The 19898-nt window shown below is 33.0% G+C and overlaps 1 protein-coding gene across 6 annotated transcripts in view; it reads right to left on the bottom strand.

Annotated features, from left to right (window-relative positions):
• Window positions 1–19898, bottom strand: part of DZIP3 (DAZ interacting zinc finger protein 3) — a 91954-nt gene that overhangs the window by 27942 nt on the left and 44114 nt on the right. For 5 of the 6 annotated variants that reach the window (XM_081301621.1, XM_081301620.1, XM_081301622.1 and 2 more), the window contains 9 exons: window positions 17936–18012; window positions 15665–16282; window positions 13356–13388; window positions 12034–12203; window positions 11125–11169; window positions 7215–7240; window positions 3255–3420; window positions 1630–1725; window positions 1345–1472 (listed from right to left, as the gene is read on the bottom strand). In XM_081301621.1, the coding sequence (XP_081157747.1) occupies window positions 1345–1472; window positions 1630–1725; window positions 3255–3420; window positions 7215–7240; window positions 11125–11169; window positions 12034–12203; window positions 13356–13388; window positions 15665–16282; window positions 17936–18012 (1359 nt within the window). The remainder of the gene's footprint in view (window positions 1–1344; window positions 1473–1629; window positions 1726–3254; window positions 3421–7214; window positions 7241–11124; window positions 11170–12033; window positions 12204–13355; window positions 13389–15664; window positions 16283–17935; window positions 18013–19898) is intronic. The other variant, XM_081301625.1, reaches the window with a different exon arrangement.

The raw sequence follows: 19898 nt of genomic DNA, 5'->3' as shown, positions 1-19898 counted from the left end.
TGTGTTATAACCAGGATGCAGGGAGCTGAGAAGAATGGGACTACTGTATCTTGTTGGACCTAAAAGTTCCTGTTATATGTAATTCTAATTCTTACATGTTAATCTATGGTATTCATTTGTTCATAATAAATTGTGCATACATCTTGTTATCTTTTACATGTGCTTTATATAATTCTTGACACAGTGGGCACCTGACATATGTTTGGTGAATGCTCTGATGTGAAGACATATGCATCCTATAGAGTGGTGGTTGTAGCCCTATGGATTGAGAAGGAATATTCTTTGATGGCAAAAGAGAGGCTGCTCATCCACACTGATAGAATTGCTTTTCTTATCTCTGATGTTACATGACATATTCTGGATTGATTGGAAAAGATAAAGTTTTAAATCCTGAAGTATAGATAAGTGAAGTAAGTGATTGTGGCCCGCTCAGTTTGCCTAGACTTTCTTAGGTCCTCATCTCCTTCTGAACTCACAGGATCTCTCTTACTCCAATAGGGACAAATCTAAAGGTGTTGGTAATTGAAATTATGTTGTCAAAACTATGGCATCTAGTTCTTTGTAAAACCCTTTTTATGTTTAAGCTAACAACATGTGATAGAAAATTTAGATCTAAATTGCTGCCAATATTTCTCCAATTTTATAAGACATATCTTGCACTCTCTTACTATAAAACATCTGCTAGTTTTTGTCTCTTCTCCCTACTAGAATTCTAGCAACTTCAATGGAATCTGAAATAGACTTCATGGATGGCTGGTGTTGTATAGTACAAATGTTTATTAAAATAAGCAAATGTGTTACAAACTATGCTACTATTACAACTGAGATATGTGGGAGACAGCTATTAGTATAAAAAATAAAGTAGGTGAATCGTTTTTCCCTAATCAGTCAGAATTTGGGGACTTTGGCATTTAATACTTAAGACTATAAAAGAAGAGAGATTTGGTAAATATGGGAAGAGTCTCCATGACACAAATACTGACACACCAATATAAAGAAGTACTCAAATGATTCCATGTGTGTCTTTGAGAAATGTACTTACAATATGCTATAAAGAATCAGCCAATCATCAATCATATTTTTACAAATTATGAGTTACAACCTGAAAGTTAATTATCCTCTTCATATAATTTTATTACCTTCACACTTGTTTAGCCAATACACGAGCAGCTAGTTATTTCTCAATTCAATTAGCAAGGCAAAAATATAGTCGGTTTTTAAACAAGCCCTGTTTGGAATTTTGACTGTGTAGTCATATTGCCATCCAGTGGCCAAAATAAGTATCCTTATTAGATAAACAAGGGAAACCCACAATTTCCCTTCTATCAAAAAATTTGTACTTACTTGGAGACTTTATTGATTCCAAAAGCCACTTGTTGGTTAAGAGATGCAATTATTTTGTCTTTCTTTTTAATTTGCATTTGATTTTCTTGCCATCTAAATGTCACTGTTTTCAACTGTCTTTTGAAATCCTGGTCAATGAAAAATATTATTTCACAGTTAATTTGGTTTAAATCATTAGAAACTGAAAGAAAAACTAAACTGTATTCTTTTTAAAAAGAAAAAATATTAAGTTTAACATTTGAAATATTTCTTGCTTTCCTCAGATCTAGTGGGAAAAGTACTTACTTCACATTGATAGTGCAATTTATAAAGCTGCCGTTGACGGGCAAGCCTTTCCTTTTCAGTTTCTCCATAGTCTGTAGTTACCTTGCCAGTTGAACCCTATTAAGAAAATGAAATAATGCATGTCTTATTTTCCTCTTTAAAAAAGTACTACTATATTGTTATTTACAGGGGATTTAAAGATACCATCTAATAACTATTCATGTTTCATGTCTCAACTAAAACATCACTTCTCTGATGAGATAAACTCACCTCTCCCAAATTACACCCTTCACTAACAACAGTTACTTGTCTGCTGCTGCTTCTGTCGAATAACGCCATCAGCATGCTTACCTATACTAGTACATTTTAATTATACAAAATAATGGGTTTCACTGTGTCATATTCATACATGCAAATAATGTATTTTGATCACATCTACCTTCATACTTAACATTTTTTAAAGTATGCTTTTTGTAATAATGAGTCAGACACTCGTTATTCCAATTTTAAGATAAAAGGAGTAGCAACGTGCCCAAGGTCACACAGCATGTGGAGGAACCTGATTTCTAACTTAATTATCCTCCTCATATAATTCTAATTTATATAATTTCTAACTTAGGCAGTCTTAATTGCCCAAAACTCTTCACTGCACTTTATCAACTCACTTTAATATTCAACTTCTCCACTAGATTGTAAACACTGTTAACAGGGACCATGTCTTAACATAATGTCTTGGCAACATGTACATCATAAATGTTTTTGTCTTTTCTTAAATGAATAAACATTTTTTGAAAGGTATGTTAACATTTTTATTCTAATTTTGAGTTGCTAGAGCTCTCCTGGATACTAAATAAAAACTTGGGGTCCCATAATTAAACTTTACCATGACATCCAAAACTAAGAGTATGTAATTTCAGTTAAAATGTACATATTTGAATACTGTAGATGGGAAGGAGAAAAATTGGGCATGACCATTTATATGAATGCTGTACTACCAGTCAGGTAATCATCTGTACTGACAAATACTTCTTAGTGAATATACAAACAGTGACTATTATCACCAAGGGAACAAGAAAAAAAATATTGTACATTATATTTTTGTAAACACTTGATAAAAACCAGATTTAATTAAAAAACAAGTAAGTATGTTTTACAAAACTATTTTTGGTCATGACATTGAATCCAGTAAAATTATGCTAGTTTTCTTCCCCCTTTTCCCTTCCTTTTACAAGGAATACATTTGTAATCACTTTGGCCAATAGTGAAGGCCAAGAAATGATTTGAAGGCTAATATGAAACATTTCCAGTTCCTAAAGTTTTTTCTCCCCTTCTTTTTCTTATTCTTCACCCTCTAAACCATATCTCATTTTCTGTTTTTACTTTCTCCTTATAATAGCAGAAACCACTGGGTTTTTAAAAAAGTCATTCTGGGGGCTGTGGCTGTGGCTCAGTGGTAGCACATGTGCCTGGTATGTGTGAGGCACTGGGTTCGATTCTTAGCACCAGGTATTAAGAAAATAAAGACCTATCAGCAACTGAAAAAAAAAAAAAAAGTCATCCTGTTCAAAGAATATGGAAAAAAACAAAGGTTAACAACTATTTCTGGAATACAGAATCTGGGCTGTTCCCTCTCTACTCACACTTACCTGCTCTATCATGTCTAGAATATGCAATTCATCCAGGCTATAAAACTTGTCTTCAGATGCAGAATCCTCTTGAATGTCACTTGCATCATCTTTCATAAATCTACCAATGAGTTGTGGATTTGTTTGTTCTTTCTTCAACTGTTCTTCCTTCTCTACCATATATGAGCTGTAGTGGTGATATGATCAATGTGATTTTTTATTAACTATACATTGCTTTTCATCTAAGCTATTGTTTCTTAAATTAGTATTGTACTTGTCTCATGAGATGCCCAGAATTAGAAGGGGTCATGGTTAAAGAATGTTTGGATAGTGCTCATACCATATTTTTCTCTTCAACATTCACAACGAATATCAGAATATTTGAAAGAGCATTAAAAGAAACTATTAAATCCTATTCAACACAATAAATTTATTTATTTATTTTAGTTATATAAAACACACCTGTGTAAGGTGTAACCTTACACCCTGTCATTATCACAAAGGTATGGAAGTCAAGCAGTTCCAATTCAATCTCCACTATTTCTCCCTGTCTTCCCAGTCCTCTCCAGTCAATCTTACTTCAATCCATTTATAGTTTTTTTTTTTTTTTTCAATTAGTGTCCTGTGGATATACCTGATGTTGGGACCCACTGTGCCACACTCATGCATTCACATGCAAAAGCTTGGTCAGATTCATTCTACTGTTTTTCCCTTTTCCCATCTCTTCCTTCTCCTCTCCTCAATCTCCTTTGTCTACTCCACTCATCTTTCCTCTATATTAATGAAATTCAAGCTACCTTTTTCCTTTCTTTGTCTTTTAATGTTCCCCCCTTATTTTGGATTAGCTTCTGCATATCAGAGAAAAGATTCTACCTTTGACTTTTTGAGACTGGCTATTTCACTTAACACGACAGTCTCCAGATCCAACCATTTACTGGCAAATGCCATAATGTCATTTTTTTTTTATGGCTTAGTAATACTCTACAGTGTGTGTGTGTGTGTGTGTGTGTGTGTATGTGCGCACGTGCGTGTGTGTGCATGTGTGTATACACATATGTATATATTTGTGTGTGTATACGCGCGCACACACACACACACACACACACTTTTCTTTTATTCATTCATCTGTTGAAGGGCACCTAGGTTGGTTCCATAGCTTGGCTATTGTGAATTGTGCTGTTATAAACATTAATGTGGCTGCATCATTGTAGAATGCTCTTTTTAAATCTTTTGTATACATACCAAGGAGTGGGATAACTGTGACACATGGTGGTTCCATTTCTCGTTTTAGGAATCGCCATACTGCATGCCAGAGTGGTTGTACTAATTTGCAGTCCCACCCATAATGTATGAGTATACCTTTTCCCCACATCTTTGTCAACATTTACTATTATATAATTGCCATTCTGAATGAAGTGAGATGAAATCTCAAAAAAAGTTTTGATACGCATTTCTCTAATTGCTAGATATCAAACATTTTTTCATATATTTGTTGACCATTTGTATTCCTTTTGAGAAGTATCTATTTTGTTTCTCAAATTATAACTGAATTATCAGTTGATGTGTAAAACAATATTTTGAGAAACACTGGCAAGCATGTCCACATCTGCTCTATTATTTATTCATCTGAACATTCCCTACCACCCAAAATTGTCTTGACAAGTAGGCTGGTTTAATCAACTTCAGTGTAAATGGAGGGCTATGCATAGCAACATAAAATAGATTATCAAATGTAAGTTTCTTTTACAAAAGAATTTTTAAATAAAACTATAGTGACAACATAGCATTCAGTAACTACACCCCTAATAAGAACCACTAAAAAATAAAAATAAAAATACTAAATATATAATGCCAAGTGTCCAATTTTTATGCTTTTGTCTAAATTTAAATGCATGCTACTAATCTTTTACTTGGCCTACTATTTTAGTAACTCTAAATTTCTTCCCTAATCTCCCTGAATGATAACTAGAAATAGTACTTTTATTTAAAACACAATATAGATGACTTGATTTTGCAAGTGAATAAAATTTTAGGATACAGTATTACTTTTTTAGAACACTAACATCTAACGTTTGTAGAATTGATAAAACACTATATAAGCAGTCATTAGACATAACTGAGATATTCTAGAGTGACTTAAACATTTAGAAAGTTCAATGGAATCAATTGTTTATATGGACCAGTTTCCCGAACTCAATTTTTTAACTTATTTGAAGAGCTTAAAAAAAAAAAAAGATACAAGTTTCCAGGCACCCCTCTAAGTAAAAAAAAAAAAAAAAAAAATATATATATATATATATATATATATATATATATAAATTTGCATTTTAAAAGCTTCCTAAGATTATTCCTAAATATTTTCAGTACAATAATGGCACTGGAAAATATAGGAAAATGTTCATATTTTTAACAGTTGAAAACTGAAGTATAAAGAGGTAAAATTACAATAATTTTCAAGACTGAAAACAAAACAGAATGTCAAACAAAGTATGAAACAAATGTGAAAGAATGATTAACTGATGAATTGGGATGATAGGTATTTATACTGTTGTATATATAGTATTCTTTTTACTTTGTGGATATTTGAAAATTCTCACTTAAAAACAAAGCCTCCAGGGTATATTGATCATTATATAGATTTGGATCTACAATGTAAAAAAAAAAAAAAAAGATTGCTGACAATGTGTCACTTTTATTTAGTAATTTTTATGGCATTTAGAAAAAGCCAAGAAACAAACAAATAAACAAAACAAAAACCTGTTGCTCTAGTGGCTCAATATGTTGCCAAAGAAAGCAAAATCATATCTTGGCTGATGAACTAATTTTTGTGGGGGAAGGGTACCAGGGATGAACTCCGCCACTGAACCATATCCCTGGCCCTATTTTGTATTTTATTTCAAGACAGGGTCTCACTGAGTTACTTAGCACCTGCTTTTGCTGAGGCTGGCTTTGAACTTGCCATCCTCCTGTCTCAGCCTCTTGAGCCACTATGATTACAGGCGTGTGCCACTGATGAATTATTTATTCAACAAGTGGATTGTGTCCATAAGAAATATTTACTAGAAATAATAGCTTTAAAGTTTACAAAATATGTTCTTGCTTTCATTTAAAAGATATCCCAATTTATGTTCTGAGAAATTTTCTAATGTTTCTAATAAACAGTTACCAATATTTTGGTAGAAATAATGTTGTTTCTTCATTAAATGTTCTATCCCCTTCCTTCATCTACTATATTGTGATCAATCACATGGTTATATAATATCTCTTAGTGGTGTTTTGACATTGAAATGTTTATGTTAAAAGTTAAAAATTCACTGTCAATAACTGAGATAAAAAAAAAAAAAAAAAAAAAAACAGGGGCTGGGGATGTGGCTCAAGCGGTAGCGCGCTCGCCTGGCATGCGTGCGGCCCGGGTTCGAACCTCAGCACCACATACAAACAAAGATGTTGTGTCCGCCAAAAACTAAAAAATAAATATTAAAATTCTCTCTCTCTCTCTAACACACACACACACACACACACTCTCTCTCTTTAAAAACAAACAAACAAACAAAAAAAAAAAACCCACCACCACCACCACCACTTTAGGTTAAATAAAAACACATTAAATCGAACTCTTCTAAAGAGGTCACTGGGGAATAACAATGATTTATTCTAGATCTAGTCTAGATTTGGCTACTACAATATAGAATAAAATCAAACATATTTTATGCAGAACTCAAGTTATTTCTTGAATGAAGCAATGAGCACTAGATGACTCCTAAGTAGCCTCAGAGAAAAAATGGTGAGAGACTATTCTTCCAAGCTAAATATTTCAACTTTTTGTCATTTTCTGCAACATAGCAGCAACTTGTTAAGACAAATAACTGTTTTTTTTCTTCTCTTAGTGAAAAATTTTTCAAAGGAAAGCTGAGTGTTATGGACAAAGCACACTTTGCAAATACTAAGAAAAACTTAAAAATTGAATTAAATAATACTTACACTTGCTCTTCTTTTGAGTCCTTATTCTGAAAAAAAGCATTAAGAATTAATAACCTATATCAACTATATAATAACCTATATCAATATAGCATAGTGATATCTCATTTAGATCCAGTGTTTCTCAAATATTTTTGATCACAACCAAATAAATACATTTTATATCATGATGCCATATAGGCTTACTTATCTATATTTTTACTCACAAGTGAAAAACTAAAATATAAATTTCATGAAATATTCATGTTATCTGTAATGAACAGTGACTGTGGTATTGTTTACTTCTATTATTCTACCTTCTTTAAAATGGTGGTTCTAATCTATTGAATTGATTTTATAATCTACTACTAAGTCATGACATATAACATTAAAAATCACTGACTCAGATAATGAAGGTGAATATTGGGGTCGAGTTTGAACTGTTGTTAAACTCAGAAAAGGGTATATGTAATTTCGATTTATTCCAATGCTAATTACAAGGGTTCTTGGAAACCTTCATGTAAAGTGCAATCAGACTAAAACATTAACAATCTTAAACAAGGTGGCCAGGACCGGTGGCAGACGCCCATAATTGCAGTGGCTCAGGAGGCTGAGGCAGGAGGATAATGAACAAGTTCAAAGCCAGCCTCAGCAACTTATCGAGGCTCTAAGCAACTCAGTGAGATCTTGTCTCTAAATAAAAAGATATACAAACAAGGGCTGGGGATATGGCTCAGGAGTTAAGTGTCTCTGGGTTCAATTCCCAGTAGAAAAAAAATCAAAAGAAAAACAAACAAACAACAACAACAAAAAACAATAACAGAGAAGTATTCAGGAGATCTCAGTTTGGAGGAAATCTTTAAAAAGTCCCTAAATTTTATCTTCATCAAAATTATAGCAACAATGTATCAAATAAAGGTAACAGAAATGACATAAATTAGGAATACTATATAAGAATTAATTTCTACCATCTCTTGTTTACAAGAAATTCAGTTTCTTTCTATACAGACAATGGTCTTCTTCATTTAAATTATTTTTTTATTTTTTTTTTAGTAGCTGATGGAAACAAAATCTTTTATTTCATTTATTTTTATGAGGTGCTGAGGATCGAACTCAGTGCCTCACACATGCCAGGTAGGCTCTCTACCACTGAGCCACAACCCCAGCCCCAGACAATGCTCTTCTGCTGTTACCAGTACACTAAGAAAATTCTGATGTTTCAGTTTTCTGACTTTCGTTCAATGTTCGATGCCAAATTGATTTTACAATTTAGAATTACTGACTCTGACTTTGATTCCTGTGCACTTGAATGCCCAAGTTGAAAAGATCTTTGGTTGTACATAATAAGTATACCTAGTATAGTATAAATTATTTCTACACTATTTCTCAAATTTCCTTCTAGCTGTTCCTATGACAACTTTATGCCAATATACATCAATCTCTCTTGAATTCATCTCTGCAACTTCTGTTCTGTTGCAAGGCCACACAATCTGAAGAGCTAGATTTGTTTTCTGTCATTTTTTTCTCCCACAAGGCTTCATCACAAAAGACTTCTATTCTTTTCCCAATTCTAACCCTGGGAAGGAGATGGAAGGATCTAAATATCCAAAAGAGTTATTTACAATTCAGATTATATTAGAAGGAATACTCAATACCTAACTGAAGAAAGAGAAAATATAGAATAGCTACAAAGTCTGTACTGTACCCACTATATGCTATACAAATTCTACCTTTTCTTGATATTTTATTAGAGAATATAATTTCATGCAGAGACTACTATGGTTTCAAATGACTGCTATGGTTTGGATATGAGGTGTCTCCCAAAAGCTCATGCATGGAACGATGCAAGAAAGTTCAGAGGTGAACTGATTGGGTTATGAGCCACTTGAATGGATTAACTGGGTGGTAACCTAGGAGGGTAGACAGGGTGTGTCTGGTGGAGATGGGTTGCTGGGGGTGTGCCTGTATAGTACATATTCTGTCTCTGCTGAAGTCTGTCTGCTTTCTGGTGCCATGTCTTGAGCTGCTTTCCTCCACCATACTCTTCCACCATGAAGTTCTACCTTACATCAAGCCCAGAGCAACGGAGTTGGCCATCTCTGGACTGAGACCTCTGAAATCATGAGCCCCACATTAACTTTTCCTCCTCCAAATTGCTCTTGCTGGGCATTTTGGTAACAGTATTGCATAGCTGACTACAACAGTCATTGTTGCTTTGTGCAAGAAGCATACTTTAATGTTAAAATTTTTCGTAAGAATTCCTCATTAGAGAATTTGGTTGATGTCACTGTTTGTAACTGGTTGCCTATGCTACAACTAGACAATTCTTTGCACCTACAGCACAGCAATTTAAGCATATGAATAGGATTATTCCATATAAAATATTTGTTTGTGTAACTTTAAGTATTTTTTAAATATTTTAAAATTTAGATAAAAGATACAAGATAAAGGTATAAGATCTCTCCTCTAATATCCAAATTTTATCTTAATAAAATTTATTTCAAAAGTACTTGAACTTCTTAAACTAAATTAGAAAAAAAGATGTTAAGGAAACAAAATAATACCTAGATATTTGTTGACATTTAATAAAACATTTTTAATATCCATATGTATGAAATTTTGAGTGATATTTCCATTTATTTCTAGTTGAATTTTCTCTGTTTGGTTTCAATTTGACATTTCTATTTAACTAAAATTGAGAATTTGAGAATTATCATATTTTAATTTTTTGGAATCAGAGAAAAGACATACTACATAGAACTTAGTTTTGTGGTTTGACAGCTGTGAATTTACTTGACCAGCTTTAGATAGTCTTAGACCTGGGACTTATCAATATTTTGGCAGAAATAAAATATACCACTAATCTAGTGAACTGGACTGTGTTTTATAAGGCAAAAACTCTCCAAAAGTAAAAAAAAAAAATGCATATATCTGAATTTTAAAAACAATTTTCAAAACTTTGGAGTTAAATAAGTTACAATAAATGATGGTTATGAAAACTGTGAAAATAATACTGATATTTATTTATCATATAATGTATAAATTATCTTTATTTTGCTTTTTGTTTTTTCTTTTTAGATACACATGACAGAGTATTTTGACATGTTATTTATTTTGTTCTTCACATCAGTAAGTACTTTGCAAATTCATCTTAAGTTTCATCAATGATTAAAATTTGTGCATACTTCCAAATGACAAATATTATGGTCTCACCAGATTGTAGCTGGGAGAATTACAATTACTCAGTATATAATAAACAAAGATATCAAGATTTTAAATATATTGTTTCAGACTAGAAAAACAATATATATATATTTTTTACCACTAAGTATGAACCACAAAATGGACAGTAATATGTCTAGGTTAAAAAAACACCTCACTTTGCATTGTAACTGTCTACGTGATTAGAAGACTTTTTGATAAAACTGTAAGACTTTTTGAATTGTTTTTTTTTTTTTGGAACTGGTAGACATGAGGAAAGAGCAATGAAAAAGGTTGCATTTGTACCTTTATTGCACATTATTGCATTTTTGGCAGACTCTCAGACACACAAAAGAAAATAAGATTTCTTAACATGTTGAAAAATGCTTCTACATAGTAGAAATATGACAAAGGAAGCTGTTATTAAAATACTCAGTAGACATTTTTAAAATGACAGTGGTATGCAGAAATTAAGGGAATTTTAAATTGACTAATTCAATCAACATATTTATATACTGAAAAGTGAAAATTATGATTTAGAGTTGTATATACTGTTTCAACCATGTACAATGTAAGTGGATTTCTCTATAATCCTATACTCAACATGCCATTGAGTCATTCATGCTACATGTCTATCTTGAACTAATTTAAGTTCTAACAATGAATTCATGTATTAAAATGAAGACGTCATAATCAGACAACTCTGTATTATAATGCTCATGTAGTCTCTTACCTTTTTATTCTTAGTTTTTTTCTTTTTCTTTGGTTTACTCTTAACCTAGCAGGCAAGAAATAAATCATTTAATATGCAGCTCAAAGTATACAATGGGCTATTTTGCATGCTTCTTCTAACTATTGATAGTTTGTCTTCTACTACTATAAATCATATTTCTTTCTAGGTTTTATGAAAACATTTATTTTTATTTTAGTCTTAGTTTTTTGTCCTTGACAAATCAATAACATATAAAGGAATAGAATATTCTGTCAATAAGTAGGCTAAGGGTAAATGCTTTTAGGTGCTCACTTGAACACATGCATGTGACCAACAAGGAAAGAAAGCACTTTTATTTTACAACTTTTTTTTACTGTATTGTAGTGCTGCTTATCCTATAATTCAAACATCTAGATATGTGAGGAAGAAAGCACTTATTTTAAAAGAGCAACATATTCATGTTCATAAGATGAACGATTAAGCCCATGAAAAACTTAGTGACTATATAATAACTTTTGCCAGTTATTAAGATACATGGAGATTCTATCCTAGATGATTTAAATTCTACTTTTGTGCAAGTGGAATTGAAATATTTCAATTTTCTCTTTCTCTCTGCTCTATACCCCATTATGCACTCTTTTTCTTTCTGCTACCCTTCCACTTAGACTTCCATTAATCAGGAAGAAGAATTGTACTCAGAAATCTAGCATGGACCCTGGCACAGAGTAAAGTGTTCAATAATGTTGATAAAATAAATGGTAATGGCAGGAATTATTATGGAATAAAGTACTGAGGAAAGAAGTATTCCAATTCAAGTTCTGTGTGAACACAGTTAAATATAAGCTAAAATCATAATGCCTTAAGTACAGTACACACAACTAAAGGCCCAGATTAAGTTTTTGAAATTCAAATATTAATGAAAGCTTATACTTCCTGGAGATCTTTAATAGATTCTGTTGAAGATTCACTGGGTATTGAGGCTCCATCTTTACTCATTTCTGCTAACTGTATTTCAGGGTTTGATTTCACATTTATATTGTATTCCATGAATGGTGGACTTAGTTCTTCCTCTTCATTCTGCAACTCTTCTATTTCAATACCTAATTTTTAAAGACAAAGCACTCAGAATCTAGATGCAAGCAATTTTAGTCTCTTATTATGATTATAAAAATGCTTGCCTAAATATCTATATGTGTATATGTGTGTGTATATATATATATATATATATATATATATATATATATATATAAAACATATGCCAAAAAAAGAGATACAGAATAAATCTTACTTTTTCCAAATACTAGATAAAAATACAATGTCTATCAATGATCAAATAATAGGTACATATAATTAGCCTGGAATTAATCTGTATGAACCAAAATGCTATGAAATTTTGTTGGTATTTTAAGTAGACTGTAGGTAATTAATTACTTTAGAACTTAAGTAGACACAAAATACTGTTTCTGAGTTTTGACACTGACCCTGTAAATACTGTAACCAGTATTATTTTAGGATACAAATCAGAAACATAAAGAAGATAAGGAAAAATTAAAATACCTATTTTTTCTTTTTCATAAGAAGGATATCAGCCCCTTATTATGTGCTCTCTTTGACACTGTTCCTTGTTATTGCCACAGAGACTCAGCCCAAAACTTCACCTGGATGGTTCAACATTTACCTCTAAACAGATCCTTTTTTTTTTTTTTAAAGCTGAATGTTAATTATATTTAAAACAACAACAACACAAAAATGGAAATAAAAAAGCCAGGTATGGTGTTGTATATCTGTAGTGTCAGGTACTTTGGAGACAAAGACTTAAGCTCAGGAATTTGAGAGGCCATAATGGGGAAATTAGGAAAACCCCATCTCAAAAAAAATCAAATAAATAAATAAATGGAAGTTTAAAAATACATTAACTCACTTCATCACCTGGCCAAAAAAAAAAAAAAAAAAAAAAGAAACAGCTATAAACAATGAATTGTTAATCAGATAAAGCTGTACATGTTTGACAACAAGTTAAAAACATCATGCTTAGGTAAAAACCTGAAGTATATGTACTAAGACCAAGGTTCATTCAAGATTCAGCTGGCCAGTATTAATATGAACAAATGATTTCCCAAGCTTTTAATAAATAGGTATAGTTTACAGTTTATTAAACAGTTAATCTGACCAACTATAAATCCTATAGCTATCCCTTAGGTCTCACAAATTAAAAGGTCACTCTTAATTACTTTATTGTTAAATATACTTACGTTGACTGCCAGTTATTGACTGCAGAGCAATTCCTATGGTATAAAAAAAATAAAAATAAAAAAAATTAGATGTACAACTACAAATGCTACCAACAAATGTCTAAGTTTAAGAAAAGAGTAAGATTTTTACACAGCACCAATTCATTCTATAATTAACTATAAAAAATAGCAATTGATGGTCATCAAAGCAATTTAGATAAGGCACAACCTAGATTATCATATAAAAATTATAAGCTCTGGGCTGGGGATGTGGCTCAAGCAGTAGCACGCTCGCCTGGCATGCATGTGGCCCGGGTTCAATCCTCAGCACCACACACAAACAAAGATGTTGTGTCTGCCGAAAACTAAAAAATAAATATTAAAAATTCTCTCTCTCTCTCTCTTTAAAAAAAAAATTATAAGCTCATGATTAAAGAAAGAAAATTACACAAAAATTTAATAGCTGATAAGAGAAAAAGCCTAGAAAATAAGTGCTGAAACAAAGCAGAAAATTCCTTATTGTTAATTTAAGGCCATGAAGGGATAACAGTCAATTATGAAGTAAATTTCCATTGAAACTTTGTGATTTTTTTTCTTTTTTTTAGCAATCTGAATTATCCTGGTCAGCACCACTCTTCTTGTCTGTTAATATTTATTGAGCACTTATGATATGCATCAGGCTGTGTTAATCTCTAGAGATTGAAGGGTGAAAAAAAAAAATAACAACCTTCATGGAGATTTAGTGAGGACAATGGGTATTTATCAAATAATCACAGATAAATGAATAAAAACTGCAAGTTTAATAACTGAGGAAAGAGAAGAAAGATACTAAGAAAGCCACTATTAAAGGAACTTGATCAATAAGCTCTTCAGACTATACAAGTAAAAACTGCTTGAAATGCCTGGAATTGGCGTTTAAAGCCCTTTCCAAATATTACCTCATTTTCATAAGTTTTTGCTATTTAAAATCTTAATACAGTAAATATATTTTGAAAAATACAATTAGTAAGTAAATTTATAAATCAAGAATTCTTCCTTATTAATTTTCCCATTTCACTAAACTCAGTGTCTCCTTACACTTATAAAAAGGCTCTCAAATATTAATCAAATAAAGCTATCCCAGAACTGGGAGTGAGACAAAGTAATTTTCTCTGAAGAAAACCTGGACCAGGTTCAACAATTACTAGAAACTTGGGAAATTGTACATTTAATAGTATAGGTGTGGTCATCAGTTACTCATTAGGCTAATAACTTGGGGACAAGAAACATTCACTCAGAATAGCACAGCAAGAATTTCAATGATGCTGACAGGCTTTGAACTCTACTGCCCAAGAGCAGATCTGAGAAGCAATCCTGGGATGTAGCAGAGAAAGTCCAAAGTGTTTCACATATCAAGAGACAAGTCTATGAATGGAACTGCTGAACTCAGACACTTCTAATATCTAATATTTTAATTACCCACAGCAAATGGATAGCTGCTAAAATTTTAAAATAAACATCAAGGTTTGGCTGAAAAGAAGAGGAAAAGAAATATACACCTATTGTGTCTATAAAGGCATCCTCAAATCACACAGCACCTGTAATTCATGGTTTTAGGCATATTTACTTTTGGAGAAGTAATAAAATCATTTTATTTAAAAATTTTTAAAGCTGGGCATGAGAGTGCATGCCTATAATCCTAGTGACTTGGGAGGCGGAGGCAGGAGGATCACAATATAGAGGCCAACCTTCGCAACTTAGTGAAGCTCTAAGCAACTTAGCAAGAAACTGTATTAAAATTAAAAAATAAATAAAGAGGTCTGGGTACACAGCTCAGAAATAAAGAGCTTCTGGGTTAAATTCCAGTACCAAAAGAAAAAAAAGTCTTAATAATTGCTTTCTCAATATGAAAAAAGAAATCTTCTTGAGTATGTTTTTTTTCTATGAACTCCCTTCTACTTTAATGTTATTAATACCAATTTTTTTAGTTTCCTGCATCATAATATATTATTACATTTCTATAAATTTGTTGTTTTCCTCTGAAATATCCTTTCCTCATCTTCTTCATGTGGCAAGCCTCTCTAGATCATTTAAGAATTCCTTAAATATTATATTTTCCAGAAAGCTTTTTAAGACTCCTTTGAGGGAGGACACCCCACATATTCTGTAAATATCTGTAGTACCATAATTTCCATTACCACCTTCTTTTTTTTTTTTCTCATCACCTTCTTATTGAGTCTATTCTATCAAGAATTCAACTTCACTGACTCTTCCTACCCTTTGCATTGTGCCTGGAACAGAGCACACTTTCAATGAAGATTTACTGACTGAAGTAAACAATTACTTAGTACCTTGTTGATAGCAGGATAACATCCTCTGGATGATTTCTGGTACTGGTATGCCTAGATAGATGGATAGCTGATGGTAATCAAGGGAGATATTCTCAATGGGATTTTCCTTCACTTTGTCAATATCCTCTTGCTTCATCCCAAGGCGCAGAAGAATATCTGAAACTTTTTTCCAAATTGAACTGAATTGTGACTCAGTGAGACCATTCATCAAAATCTCACTAAGGAGGATATCCCTGTATTTGCACAGCCTCAGGATGTCTGCAGACTTAGAGAGATCAGATGATGGTGGTTCCATATTCCAGCCTTTTTTTGGTGCAGGGAATACATTCAAATGTTTTATGAGAGCTAATAGGAGGCATAAGTCAAACTGTTTGGACTGTGGTAGCTCCTTGTTTGGAGGATAAAGAAGATGCCATGATCCACCCAATGGGTGATTGGTCCAAAGATGGTTGTAGTAGGATTCCAGCACATTCTTGTGTATAAGCAGCTCTTTTTTCAAAAGAGGGGGTGGCATAGCCTCATCAAATATTTGCCGGACAATGTCAGTACCAGAAATAATAATTATATGAAGCAGATGATAGAAATAATTATAATCAAGTTTGAAGATAGGCATTTCATCTGAAAATGAATTTTGAGAAGTCAAGACATTCCACATTAATGCTCTTTTTCTATGTGGCCTCTTGAATTACATTCTAAGCTCCTAAACTATTCCTAAGGAATGAAGCACAGCATAGTGCTTTGCCACAACTGGTGCTAAATAAACATGCTGCTTTCTATCTAGCTGTCAAAAAACCTTAAACAAAAACCAATATGTACCCAAGCAAAAGCAATCACCAGAACCTTTCAACCATCCAAGGTTTCATTCAAGTACATGAGCTTTGGCAACCAAATGTCATCAAAGTATTAGGCCTCTAAAATTTTCCAGGAATGATAATTGCAATGTTTATACTTCACTTAAACAACTATACTTTATCCTAATTTTTAACACTATTCAATAGAGTTTATACAACAAACATGTTTTATATTTGCATTGTCTAAAAATTGTCTGATACTGAGAACTGTAAATGTTGCTTATCTTGAGGAACAGAGTGTTAAATTTTATTTAATTTTAATTAATCTTTAAACTATGCCATAGGCTGATTGTTATCATATTAGAAAGCACATGTCTATATCAAGAAACATGAAACAAAATCTAAATCCTTATTACTCAAAGTGTCATCCACAGACCAAGAGCAGCAGCATCCACCTGGGAGCCTGTCAGAAATGCAGAATCTCAGGCCCACTCCAGATCTACTGAATTAGCACCTGCATTTTAATAAAACCATCAGATTTTATTAAATACATACAAATTCTTGGAAGCACTAATCTAGTAAACTTCATGTTTTTACACCCCAAAATAAATTTAATGATAAAGTATGTATGTCATTAATGAAATAAAATAGGCATGAGACTAAACTATTCAGTATTTTCCCAGTTTAGTAGTACTTCCACAGAAAGAAAATAGACTAAGATGAGTTAGAAGGTAGTAAGAATTTGGTATATGATAGTATTTGGTATATGATAGTACTTATATCAATATCAAAATGTATTTATCATAGAATGTGGCTTATTTTATCCTTCTTGATTTCATGTTTTAATAAAATTTTAAATTAGTATTTATACTTAGTATACCTCACATATGCTGTGGACCTAAACAAAATTAACAATAAAATGACTCAAAGAGCTTTCTCCAGCTAGCCCAATAAAAAGCTGGCTGCTAAGAGGGATATCCATTTCCCCTAGCACAAAGGACTGCCACCAAACTAGTCTTCCTTGGGACCAAGGACCTGTAATAACTCTAAGTGCTGGAGAGAGCATTTCCTAGCACATTCCTGAATATTGGCACCTTAGTTTAGACTACTTGGCTCACAGATGAGAATGTTCATTTACCCCATGTTAGGATGCTCTAAATGCTGCTCTATCAAAAGGAAAAATAGTAACAATGGGAGAGGAGTTGGAGGAAAGCTCTGCTGAGGCAAATCTTATTGTGTAGTCACAGCTACCTGGCATGCCATACTATAGAATGCCAAAGTAATATGATACCCATATACTGCTAATCTTTCTGTCTGTGAGTTCTAGCCTACACAAGGTGCTGCTCACTGGTATAAACCCAAGTCTAGAGAACAGCCAATAAAGGTGATGGTATGCTTGTTAATGGCATGACACTTTACAGAGAAAGTAAAATATGTTCACATACTTTTCAAAAGGAGTCATATAAAACTAAAATAATACCTTTTGTATTAAATTTTAAACTGATCTTCGGTCTTATATCAGTATCAGTTATTTTCAGAGACATCAACTTCTTATAACTGTAAATGGAAAAAATTAAGTTATCGTGAAATAATATAAAAGTCAGTCAATATTTGTGGTATAAGTATGGTTAAATGGGTATTTTCTTCTCCTCCTACTGGAAATGATTCAAAAGCAAAAGAAAAAATCGAATATAAAATATAAAATACTAACAAAACCACACACATTTTCATTGTAATTAAGAGGCAAATAGTATTGGTAGATTCATACAGAAAAGAATCACGTAAAAAGTTTATCTGCAAGAAGGCTCTGTTGTAGCAGAAAAAAAGAAAAATGGCTTACATTGTCAACAAAACAAAAGCAAAAAATAGCAAACCTGGAACTTCTTCTTGACCTCCCCTTTACCAAATTTTTTGGCAATAACTATTCTAATAGAACCCAACTTACTCATTGTTATGGTATAGACACTAGGTGTGCACCAAAAGCTCATGTATTAAACAATGCAAGAGAGCCTAAAGGTGAAATGATTGGGTTATGAGAGCCTTTATCAGTGCATTAATCACCTGATAGGGATTAACTAGGTGGTAAGTATAGGTAGGTAGGGTGTGGCTAGAAGAGGTGTGTCCCTGAGGTTGTGTCTTTGGGGATAGAGTCTTGAATGAATGAGTGGAACTCTCTTTGTTCCCCTGTGCCTGCAATATCTTGAAACACTTTCCTCCACCACACTCTTCCATTATGATGTTCTACCTCACCTTGGGCACTGAGGGATGGAGTCAGCTGGCTAAGGACTAAGACCTCTGAACTTGTAAGACCCCAAAAAAACTTTTCTTCATCTAATCGGTCTTATTAGATCTTTTTTTTTTAATTGGTTGTTCACAACATTACAAAGCTCTTGACATATCATATTCCATACATTAGATTGAAGTGGGTTATGAACCCCCAATTTTACCCCAAATGCAGATTGCCGAATCACGTCGGTTACACATCCACAATTTTACATAATGCCCTATTAGTAATTATTGTATTCTGCTACCTTTCCTATCCCCTACTATCCCCCCTCCCCTCCCCTCCCATCTTCTCTCTCTACCCCATCTACTGTAATTCATTTCTCTCCTTGTTTATTTTCCCATTCCCCTCACAACCTCTTATATGTAATTTTGTATAGCAATGAGGGTCTCCCTTCATTTCCATGCAATTTCCCTTTTCTCTCCCTTTCCCTCCCACCTCATGTCTCTGTTTAATGTTAATCTTTTCTTCCTACTCTTCCTCCCTGCTCTGTTCATAGTTGCTCTCATTATATCAAAGAAGACATTTGGTATTTGTTTTTTAGGGATTGGCTAGCTTCACTAAGCATAATTTGCTTTAGTGCCATCCATTTCCCTGCAAATTCTATGATTTTGTCGTTTTTTATTGCTGCATAGTACTCCATTGTGTATAGATGCCACATTTTTTTTATCCATTCATCTATTGAAGGGCATCTGGGTTGGTTCCACAGTCTAGCTATTGTGAATTGTGCTGCTATGAACATCGATGTGGCAGTATCCCTGTAGCATGCTCTTTTAAGGTCTTCAGGGAATAGTCCGAGAAGGGCAATAGCAGGGTCAAATGGTGCTTCCATTCCCAGCTTTCCCAGGAATCTCCAAACTGCTTTCCAAATTGGCCGCACCAATTTGCAGTCCCACCAGCAATGTACAAGTGTACCCTTTTCTCCACATCCTCGCCAGCACTTGTTGTTGTTTGACTTCATAGTGGCTGCCAATCTTACTGGAGTGAGATGGTATCTTAGGGTGGTTTTGATTTGCATTTCTCTGACTGCTAGAGATGGTGAGCATTTTTTCATGTACTTGTTGATTGATTGTATGTCCTCCTCTGAGAAGTGTCTGTTCAGGTCCTTGGCCCATTTGTTGATTAGGTTATTTGTTATTTTATTGTCTAATTTTTTGAG

This window comes from Spermophilus citellus (genome assembly GCF_964194105.1).
Source record: "Spermophilus citellus genome assembly, chromosome: 7".
In the NCBI taxonomy this organism is placed as follows: domain Eukaryota; kingdom Metazoa; phylum Chordata; class Mammalia; order Rodentia; family Sciuridae; genus Spermophilus; species Spermophilus citellus.
Note: the sequence above shows the minus strand (reverse complement) of the source record. Positions and strands in the feature narration are given on the sequence as shown.